Source organism: Apostichopus japonicus, chromosome 19, assembly GCF_037975245.1.
Source record: "Apostichopus japonicus isolate 1M-3 chromosome 19, ASM3797524v1, whole genome shotgun sequence".
NCBI classification, from domain to species: Eukaryota; Metazoa; Echinodermata; class Holothuroidea; order Aspidochirotida; family Stichopodidae; genus Apostichopus; species Apostichopus japonicus.
In genome coordinates this window covers 8940736-8952500 of record NC_092579.1, presented here as the reverse complement: position 1 = coordinate 8952500, position 11765 = coordinate 8940736, and the positions used below count along the sequence as shown (strand labels likewise).

General features: G+C 36.1%; 2 protein-coding genes across 2 annotated transcripts in view; both read right to left on the bottom strand.

Moving 5' to 3' along the window:
- The window catches only part of LOC139960672 (uncharacterized), a 16583-nt gene extending 5854 nt beyond the window's left edge, over positions 1 to 10729 (bottom strand). The window contains exons 1-9 of the mRNA XM_071959225.1: positions 10577 to 10729; positions 9227 to 9312; positions 8433 to 8555; positions 7028 to 7138; positions 4447 to 4568; positions 3692 to 3745; positions 2114 to 2189; positions 951 to 995; positions 84 to 283 (exon numbers count right to left, since the gene is read on the bottom strand). Coding sequence (XP_071815326.1) covers positions 84 to 283; positions 951 to 995; positions 2114 to 2189; positions 3692 to 3745; positions 4447 to 4568; positions 7028 to 7138; positions 8433 to 8532 — 708 coding nt within the window. The 5' untranslated portion in view covers positions 8533 to 8555; positions 9227 to 9312; positions 10577 to 10729. The remainder of the gene's footprint in view (positions 1 to 83; positions 284 to 950; positions 996 to 2113; positions 2190 to 3691; positions 3746 to 4446; positions 4569 to 7027; positions 7139 to 8432; positions 8556 to 9226; positions 9313 to 10576) is intronic.
- The window catches only part of LOC139960676 (uncharacterized), a 53945-nt gene that overhangs the window by 8817 nt on the left and 33363 nt on the right, over positions 1 to 11765 (bottom strand). The gene's annotated exons all lie outside the window — the stretch shown is intronic.

Here is an 11765-nt window from a genome sequence, read left to right as displayed (position 1 = left end):
AAATATCTTTTGCGTGACTTGCGATATGGAACCAACTGTTGTTACGTGAGCGCATGTTCAGGCTTCTAAATGCTAACACTTACATCGGATTCATGTTGAATGCTATCATTCAATAACAAATCTCCATCAATCGTATGAAGCTGTACTTTATATCGCGATAGCGACCTCATTTGGTTGACCTGTATTGGTGGACACCAGCTGAACATCATAACAATATTGTTTTCGGAGCTATATTCAACACGTTCAAGCAGAACATGTATTGGCATACCACACCGCACAACGCCTGTGAAGAAAGTCATTACGGAGAAAATATTAGTCTTGGAAATTCCAGGACGAGTTTTGTCTAAAGCATTGAACTTTCCACACATTTTAAGCATGTAATGAGCCTTAGTTTTGCAGTATATGGAACATTGATACCGCAGTTATCCATGATATTATTGAAGTTTGTTATAATAGTTCCGCAAAGTTTGGGGATTCACAGGATAAAATGCCGTTCTTGTAAACTGAAGTATTTACTAAATGTATTGAGGAAATGTCCAGAACGAAATCATTGGTTTAGATCATTAATAAAGCCATTCCTAAATATCTGATTCCAGTAAATTATATCCCATATCTTTCACCAGCGGAAGAATATAATGGCTTGTTCATAACATATTACAGTATATAAATTTAAATATTTGTCAATTAGATCTCAACTTAATTGAAAAAAGAAAGACAAGTTATACTTAGTATTGATGTCAATTAAGGATTTTAACATATGATTACACATGCCATAACAAAAATATGTATTATTCATTAAACCATGTTTAATTTCAAAATATAATGTAGTTATTATTCGAGAATTATCATCTCAAAATTAACAAATGGAATCTAAATTATTGAGTCACTCGTACATTTCCGTTGGTGAACCAGGGTGAGAATATATTTTAGGAACTGGTACTTATACTTACTCTGTGCCGCACAAAAAGTAGCATCTTTTGTTTCCATGTAACAGTCTAAAGTACCAAAGAAAATAAATTATAATGTTAATTTATGTTAGCATCTTGTTTATTGCATAAGCAAATACATATGAGATGGTGACATTACGGGAACAAAATTTCCGAAATATGAGGCAAAAATCGGTCGAGGCGGCTGTATTTCTTTGATATTTTGTTTTGAGTTTTGAGTTTTAAGTTTTGAGTTTTGAGTGTTGAGTTTTTTGAGAAATAACACTGAGACCATTATGCAATGCGAAACTCAAGACCCATTGAACATGTGAAACTCTTCAATACAAAAACTGCTAGGAAACAAACATATTTTAATGTCAATTTCTCAAATGCAACACAAAACTTGTGTGTTCCTTCGGCTATAGTTACCATGTTTACAGTGCTACACGTTTGTCCATTCCGTTGTTCATGTGGAGTTACAAATTAATTTCTTGTATTAGTTATTAGAATTCATAAAATACTGGATTAACATTAACATGATCATCATCAAATTTAGCCTTAAAGGAACATTGTAGACATTAAGCACATTTTGAAATATCGTGAAAACCGAAATTGGTTTGAACTTTTATCTTAATTTTCTTCTTTTAATCTGACCTATCAAGACCAAAATTATACCTCAAGTCATCCTTTAAGTAAAAATGTGTTTTCTAAAATTCTTTATTCCCAATCATTTTACAATATTATGTCTGTTTACTTTGGGCTAATAAACTAAAAACTGTTGAAATCAATTCAAACCTAATTTTCGACAATATGATATTAGGAAGATTAATTCGATGATATATCTCCTCAAACGTACATATAAGGGCGCGATATGAGCGGAAGGCCCCTTGAGCATAACAACTTGTAAATCCATCGCCCACGGCCCGACGTTGAGAGCCAATGGTGTGATAACTGACCCCCCACAAACCAAACAAATGATCAGTGCTCTAAACTACTATTTGCTTCGTTCAGGTCACTTGAAAATGTATTTAGATTGCAATGTTTAGTATTCCAGACTGAGGCCGTGCTATTCTTAAGCACACGCACGATGCCGAATATTCACGATTTTGACCCGTAACGACGGTCGTGTTGAGTCGGGTCGTGGTCAGTCTGGCATTGTGCGGCGAATGTAAGAAACATTTACTTACCAGGGGTTTCAAACTCCTTTTGCGACTCCGAAGAGACAGGAAGAGGTGATCCTTCAGACGTTACACCGTAAGCCAACTTGTTTAAAATACAAAACAGGACTGAACATTCTAAAATATTTAGAGTGAAATATTTTACCTTCCGTAGTGTAAATGTGCAAATACAGACTACCGATTGAGCCATCACGTGACACAGTATGAATTGCGTGCAAAATTTTAAATTGTTTGTAGTTTCATCTGTGCAGCTAAAACAAACAATACTAACGACATATGCGAGCCAAACAATCTATAAAGATGTTTAGTCTGTCAAACTTTGGTGACGAATGCTTTCACTTTATACATAGGCTGATCATCAAATAGGGTATAGCCTACCTACTTAGTCGTTGACGAAGAATGGTTTTTAATCATGATTACGCATGGCAGGCTATATAATGTTATGAAATAGTGATACCATCTCTTTGCTGTTACCGAAACACTCCATCGAGACACCTTACAGGCCTCTTATGTATTTATCTAGGTCATGGATTCAGTTTTCCCACGAGAAGTTTTTAACTATCTTATTGAATCTTGGTACAGGGCCTTTTCCCAAAATAGATTCCATTATGTCTGTGGAACATTCGAGAAGGTTCTCTCACGTGGTATGGAAGTTTCCATAGAAAGGGGATGGACTTCCAAACTCCCAACCAATCAGGGCAGATCAGTGCCAGCGCACTTATTTTTATATCATTAAGTTAATACAGGATGGTCAGGTTATTGGCTGCCTACTGATTGTGCGCAGAGGGATTTTGTAGAAGTAAGGTATAAAAGGAAAAGGGGGCCGAAAGTTTTATCACTTGGTCAGCAAATTTATCACTCCGTCAGCGCTCCGTGATCAGCTCGTCGCTTCGTTACCATTTCATCACTCCTTTTAATTGCTTAATTGACGGAGTCAAGTCAAGTCAAATCATTGTAATTTAGTTTTATTTGTAAAGAGAATCGACAGAGAAGAAATTATACCGAATCATCAAATCAAATCCTATCTCGTCAAATTGTTTTTTGTGCGAACTCATTGTTTTCTTCCGTTCGAGACATCTCCTGAAGAAGCATAAATACGGCATCAAGATATCCCAGTACCTTTCTATCGCGAGTCCCGATATAGTTTTACTATCGGAGGAGCCGGGCTCGTCACAATATTACAATAATAGTAAATAATTATCATTTTTTAGTGAAAATAAGATATTATCTACCGTACAATACGACGGGTGAGGGGGCAATATAAAACTATGATTAACCACGGGAAGTGGCCTGAAATTCTGCCCACAATTACAAGAGTATTTTTAATTGCACTATACAATGCGGTAATAAGGATTTATCTGCTATGTAGACACCTCTGAAAAGGTTAGTTTGCCTCCACAGATCTTTCAAAGGCATAAAATAATATTCCATTCCGTGCATTAGTTAATTTAAACAGTTAAGTGGGAGAAGCAAAAATCTGAATCAAAAGACATAAGAGGTGCAAATCATTTCATACAGTGTTTCTATAAGAGCAAGTACAACGTTTGTTTCATACAATGTGATGCTTCTCACCATTAAGATTCTTACCTGAAACAAAGCATTGTGAGTGAAAGGTGCTTCTCGTGAAATAGTCGCAGATTGCTGCATAGTTTGAAAAGAACCATTATAAAGAGGGGCAAAAAAGAGATAGTGGAACAATGGCATAAGCTATGACTAGAATGTAGACGATTCCTTTTTTTAAAATAACTTAAATAGCTGAATATAGGTTTGAGATTAACGTTTTATCAAACAACAATGAGATGATTGTAATCAAATCTATACCCGGAAGTTAGGCATAAATAACAGTCAGATTACTGCCAATCCTTTATCTGCCTTCAACATCCAGTACGGATACACGATATGCGTCTGGTTGTAAAATATTGGCGTTATAACAACCAGTAAATGTATCTCATTGTAAAATATTGGCGTTATAACAACCAGTAAATGTATCTCATTGTAATATTGAGTTACCATATCACCTTGCAGAAAGTAGAAATGCGAAGTGCGTTAAGCGAATTGAGTGAGGATTACATTAGTAGAAAAAATAATAATAATGATGATGATGATGATGATGATGATGATGATGATGATGATGATGATGATGATGATGATGATGATGATGATGATGATGATGATGATGATGATGATGATGATGATGATGATGATGATGATGATGATGATGATGATGATGATCCCTCCAAAAATTCTGGTAGATTGATTACTAAGAAGTACCATGTTTGTAAAGATAATGGCTGCAGGCTATTTTAAGTACAGTAATGCGTGTTAACGGCAACCTAACTCACCGACAGTTTGTCCTTTGCGCTCGCACTCGCTGCTTGCAGAGCTTCTTTACAACTTCGGAAATCCCATGGAGTAAGCCTCGTACGAGTTGTCTCAATTTGGAGATCCGTAAGGTATACCACATCTATGCACAGGATATAATAGACTGGTGTTAGGAAACATAAATGGTAGGGACACGGTACCGTGTCAAAAAAAAAAAAAAAACTTGAAGGGAATGACACGTTATAGGTGAATCACATTGATATTGACTTGTTTTGCTACAATTGGTCAAGATGATAGTGACCGGTGAAAGCATCTATACGGTAGCTTCCAGGTTATATAAACATAGTCTGGAGCGGCAGCATGCATGGGTTACTAATTCTCAGTCAAAAGACTTTGTAAATAGGTGGTATTATTTTTTGAATCTTTGATATATCTGGAATAAAAAAATACAATTTCTGTTAAAATTATCACGAATTAGAATAAATATACCAGGCATTTCGTGTATATGAGTTATTGAAAATATTCTATAATAATGCACTTCTGATTTTACTATTAAATGGACTCTTCTTCATCTCTGAAATGAATAGTGGGCAAACTGTAACGATATCCTACTAAATGTTCTAAACGGCCGAAGCAAACTTATATTTCAGAAATAATAAAAAAGTTGTTGTTTTCCAATTGACATCGTTTACTATTGTCAATATTCATATTCATCTAAGCCATTTTCCGTCTGGAAGGAAGGGCAAGGAATTAAAATCGCATCTGTAGTATGCGCGCGAAACAAGTGGAAATCACTTCAAAGGGGCAATGCGTCCTTTAGACATTCTACATATGTATCACCTGTTGGGAGTGTGATTAATTCACCTCGTTAACCAAGCCACAACCGCCTCTTTGCGTTCATTAAACAGACATCACGTTTTATATTTATTTGACATCGGAAAAAAGAAGGAAAAAAAGACATGTGCTCGAACCCTCAGTATAATCTGAGTGATTTTCTTTTAGCAAAATCGCAGACTCTCTGTAAAAGTGGTCATTACGCACAAGCATAACCATTTTGTAAAATATTGCTGTTGCCATAGTTGGGAAATATTTTGTAAAAGCAAGCATTGTTAACAGTTATTTTATGCATTACCAAGTAACTGATGAGAATTGATGCAAACGTTCTATCGTCAAAGGTTAATATATACAAATGCGATTACATTGATCTCATTGACGATGGGCAAATTAAGATCAATTTCGTCATCAAATTCAATAAAAGCATATCACTCAACGATATTTCTTATACGCAAGTTAATTGTGTTTCCTCAGAGATTTGGGAAAATGTCATATCTCATGAACATTCTTTTGTTTTTCACTTTTTTTTCCATAATTGACCTCGTTGCTATAAAAAGCACATTTCTTATATGGCATGCTATTACAAATGCATGCACTTACACGATATGTTAAGTCAACCAACTTCCTCATAAGGAATAAGGAATAAAGAATAAGGTATAAATCTTCCTTTTGTATGTATCTACTTTAGGTGATAAATGATAAAAATCCCTTATGAATCATCAATTATATAGTCATGATTTATTACCTTCCATACTATTTAAGTACACAGTACGATGGTAGAGGATCCTAGAGTACATTGCGTGCATGCTGTTGTAGAGGTTCCTAGAATACATTGCGTGCATGCTGTGGTAGAGGTGCCCGTGAAGGTTATGTTTCATTTTACTCTCTGTATTTCCTCGTTTGCGGTATGAGACACTTATGTGCAATCGTTTACACTGACAATAGCAATTACAATAATTCAAAGCAAAAACAAGGGTAAAAAAAGAAAGAAGAAATCAAAATGTATGAAAATGTTGGTTGAGAAATTACATAACAAACTGAAACATGAAAGTTATGTGGATACTGTGGTAAGGGCTGACTTTAACTTATGTGCATACTGTGCTGGAGGCTCCATATTACATACATACTATGGCGGAGGTTTCCATGATACTTATGAGCATACTGTGTTGGAGGCTCCATGTGTATTGGAGGCTCCATGTTACGTACGTATACTATGTCGGAAGTCCCCATGATACTTATGTGCATACTGTGTTGGAGGCTGCATGTTACATACATACTATGGCGGAGTTGTCCATGATACTTATGAGCATACTGTGTTGAAGGCTCCATGTGTACTGGAGGCTCCATGTTACGTACGTATACTATGTCGGAAGTCCCCATGATAATTATGTGCATACTGTGTTGGAGGCTCCATGTTACATACATACTATGGCGGAGTTTTCCATGATACTTATGAGCATACTGTGTTGGAGGCTCCATGTGTATTGGAGGCTCCATGTTACGTACCTATACTATGTCGGAAGTCCCCATGATACTTATGAGCATACTGTGTTGGAGGCTCCATGTGTATTGGAGGCTCCATTTTACGTACGTATACTATGTCGGAAGTCCCCATGATACTTATGTGCATACTGTATTGGAGGCTCAATGTTACGAACACACATACTATAGCGTTGGCTGCAAGGATAGTTACGTACTGCATACTTATCTGGAAGTTCCCATGGTACTTTCGTGCACACATGTGATGGAGGTACCCATGTTACTTACATTCATACTGTGACGGAGGTACCCAGGATATATTGTACAAAAGTATCCAGTTTCCGTTAGCTTCCTTCAGTGTCGTATAGCTCAATTGAATCGAGTTTGGTGGTATGGGATCTTTTCAATAAAAAACGGACATTTGTAAAACGCGTTAAAATTTTTAAAATTTTGTCTGAGATACAAATTCTGACAGATACGTTCCGCGCTGTAAGAAAATACAATGTACAATAATATGTCACCACGGAAGGAACTTGCTGTCCAGTGAATATATAAAATGTTTCAGAGAACCACATGGTCATTAATTGGTGTCATTTCATGTTTTCTTTTATTAAGTGTTAATTGTTTTATTATGTTACCGCTATAGCAATCCATGGAGCAACCAAGAACCGTTGATGTTGAGTACAAGACGAAGTCTAGGAGTAAAGCTAGGCAGCTAGACCAAAATAAACAGCAATCGAACATCTTATGTTATCGACCAAATTGTAGTATCAGAACAATCACAATATCAAAAACAACTATGGCTAAAACACTAAGCATCAAACCATCAGACTCAATTGTAGAACGAGCATCAACATCGATCGAATACTTCGAGTTCAAGAAATGATTCACTACGACATTGTAAATATGCGTATATGCCAGGGCCTTCTTTTTAAACATACTGACGAGGGGAACGCGGCCCTCCAGGCCCCTACTTGGCCCACCCATTCAGCTCATTAGCATCCACACCCGCAGTAGGTCACTCTTTGACATGTAAAATAAATCATGATAGCACAAACCTAACATATATAAGGTAAGGCTAACATCAGAAAGCCCGAATGCCCTAGCGTGCTTTGATATATTTACATAAGTGTAAAGCAATGACCAAAGCAGAGCTTACAAAGTGACGTAAAGTCTTACTTTTCCCTACACAAAGTGATTTTACCGAATATAATTTTCTAAATTCCCTTGTGTTTTGGAAGCGTAGATCTCAACTCAAGAATGTTTAGATGCAACCTACAAGGCCTGGTCAGTGTCTTTCCGACAATATGGGAACATGTTTTGGCAAAAATTCTTTTGCTACGCTACGCGTCAACCGGTGGTGGTTGTCCGCTTAGATTGTGGCCCCTTTTAAGAAATGACCCACCCACAAGTTTTAAAAAGGCCTTTGAATATGCGCAAATATATCATCACAATGCAATATTTCAACATGCAATATCGCATGCAACATGCAATATGGCATGCAACATGCAACAACAATGCAACACGCAATATTTCAACATGCAACAATGCAATATTTAAACAATTCAATATATTTTTTCTTGATGTTCCTCAACTTGCATCTTGGAAGTTCCACCAAGGCTACGGTCCTGACCTTTGATTAGCAATTCAGTGACAGTTTCAAAGAAAGCAAATATGAGAACTAACAACATACCTGCATCTTTGCATTGTTGGTTTTCTATATCAGGTATAAACGCATCGCCAGATTTGCATACAATCATGGCGATGTACATTATCATCAAGGAAGTCTTCATATTGGCTTTAAGTCTCGTATTGACTACAGTATATATAAAATAACAAAAATACAAAGAGTTGTGAAAGGAAGTGCTCTAAAATTCATTTATGGCTTAACGAGTAGAGCACTCCCTACTTAACTTTGAAAATATACTTACATATATGTCTCTAAACAAGAAAGAAACAAAAGAAGAAGAGAAAAACCCTGACCCTGTCCCTGACCCTTCTCAAACCCTCCCGACCCCTGCCACGACTTCCCCACCTTTCACCATCTATAATCCCCAGCTATAACCCGACCCACTTACTCAAAACCTCCCATCCATACACCCACCCAACACCTGTTGAAACTTTGCCTGAAAAAGGTACATGACATTATAATACAAACATCAATAGTTGTTTAGAAGGGTCTTAGTTATTTTTTTTTTTATAGAGTGGAAGTGAGCTTCTAGATTTCAAATGATCTGATAGGGAATTCCAAAGAGTTATCGAATGGTTTTGTACAATTAATACGGCAATGTTTGTTTTGAAGGGTTAACAACGTATTTTTGTGTTTTGTCTGGTTCTGCAGTTGTGCACCTGATAATTATGTTCAAAGAAACTGTTGATTGAAGATGGTACATGCCTTTGTGTTAATACTTTAAAAGCAAAAGTAGCAAGATTTTTCGGAATTAGATTTGATAATTAAAAGAATATTCAGTGAAGAAAATAACTTACTGGTGTTCGCACGCTGAGGTGCGTTCCCAATATGTCGAATAGCTCGCTGTTGTAAGACTGTTAGTTTAGTCCGATCAGAAGAAAATCTGCCCGACCAAATGGTGGAACAATGTGGTGGAACAATGACAGATTTGGAAGAATTAATGTGTTGTAAAAAGTTCTAGGGACATTACGCGGTTCTTAACCTTTGAAATATTACCAACAGCTCTGGCTACAGTTATGGAAATTGAATCAATATGGTTTCGCCAGGAATGATTTGAATCAATTGTGATTTCCAGAAATTTAGCATTGTCGACTTTGTTGATGTTGATATTATTCAAGATCTCTAAATCCCACTTTTGCTACACATACCAAATACAACAAACTTTGTTTTATTAATATTTAAAGATAATTTATTGGCTTTGAATCATTCATTGAAATGATTTAATTCGTTATTAATTTTATCCTGCAAGTTCAGCATCTTCTCCCGTAAAGAAAATATTTGTATCATCAGCAAAGAAGAGTACTGATGTATCCTGGCATATGTGATTTATGTCATTGACTTTGGTCAGAGCTATTATGATTAATTGAGGTGAACTGATGTTTATTTGAAATGTAACTATTGAACCAGGAATGTGATGTACCTCTGATACCATAATAAGAGAGCTTTGTTAGGAGAATCAATGGTCTCATAACGCTTAACTAAGGTCAAGGAAGATTCCAACTGAGGTTTTTTTATTTTATTTTTTATATTTACAACAACAAAAAAGCAATTGAATTAATTTGATACATTATTAGAGTCGCTAACATTCCCGTAAGCGGTTTTGAATGGTCATGGATAGGAGAGAAGCGTTTTCTTTTACCCTATGAGAGTATTTATTGTCGACCAAGTTGATTTGGGGTCATTTACGCTATTAGAGAGTTTTTCAGTGAAGTTTTTTTTTTAAATATTCTAGGAACATGAAGCAATCTGTTGCGATATCTGGGTAGGCTTCTGTTTATTTGTGACTTTTGGGTGGTTTAAAGATTTTCTACAAAAGTTTATTGTTTCTTTTAATTGAAGTTAGAATATCCCTTTGTAATCCAAGAATTGCGTATTATGTTTGATATACGAAAACCAATTATTACATGAAAGGTCTAGGCCTATTGTACCCTTAGTTTGAACCATTTGGGGTCACTGGCCCTTCGGCCCCTACGATCGACTCCCTGTGAAGGTATTGTCGTTTGCAGATATAAGCAAAGTTGTGTAATTCTATAGTAGGCAGATCTTGCACTACTGACATATCAATGTACTTCGGTGCTATGGCTAAACAGAGTATTACATTGCACGCTATTCTGCAACTGGAACACACAACGCAGTCTGAAACTTACCTAGTAGAGAAAATATCACTTCACTTCCGCAATATGCACACTTTCTTGTAAACTGCAAATTAATTGACGTCACTTTATAAATATATACAGTTACACAAAATAAATTTGAAATTATTATCCTGTCCTTTATACTGATGGTAAAGACAACTTTAATGTGTTTTCTTCGACTAAATACCCACAAATTTAGATGACTTGATGAAAGTGTTTAGGCCTACCATCACTTTGTCAATATCACGATTCAAGTTACTACCTGCAATAGTAACTGACCTCGAATAAGCGAGCTTGGTGACACATACCAACTTATACTATATATACCTTTAGCGCTAATTTCTAAAAATGTAGAAAAGCCTGTCACGTCTGATACATTGGCAAACACCGTTTGGTAACGGGCGAGACTAAGATTATTAAGGATAATAAATATAATTAAATGTTAATATTTAAAGAAGATTACCATTGATATGGGTAGCTTCAATGCCACCCTGTTATCTAACGTGAGGGCATGGGTCAAGAATTACAGCCTCGGTGCCGGGCACGAGGTGGGGTGGGGTGAGGGAAAACCCCTTGATAGATGAAGCATTTGAAGATATTTGACAGTTTCATGTCACAAGTAAACATTTCACAAACTGTATGTTTTTATAAAAAAAAAACCTTACCGCGGCTTCTAAATCACAGAGAATAGTATTGTATATCATCATAGGGTTGCTATATAACTAACGCAGTCAATCAGTGTGTACTTATGATAATCTACCGAAGGTCTTTCAGCAGTAAGCAAAATAAAATTGATATATGCTAACGGGCATGGTAATATATGGTAACGAACAAATTTCATTTATGGCAGCTACTCCATGTTGGAAATTCACTGTACGTGTACTACTGGCACTAATTGTAGGCACATTCGCCGCCGGACATATATAAATAATTCGTTACGAAGGATCGAGTTGTACATCTTTCCTTTATTATCAAGTTTGTTTATTTCAGTCGAAATGTATTACTTTCAGAAATGTCACATTATCTAGGCCTAGTCGATCGCCACATTTTTGTTAGGGCGATCGATGTATAAACCTGGTACCGAATAGACAACCTTATGTTTGTAAATTATTAAAACTATTGGGTGAAAAATAAAATGGACGAAATTTTGAGAATCTACTAATTGTTTGCACCATGCGACGTAACAATGAGGTTTTGTCCC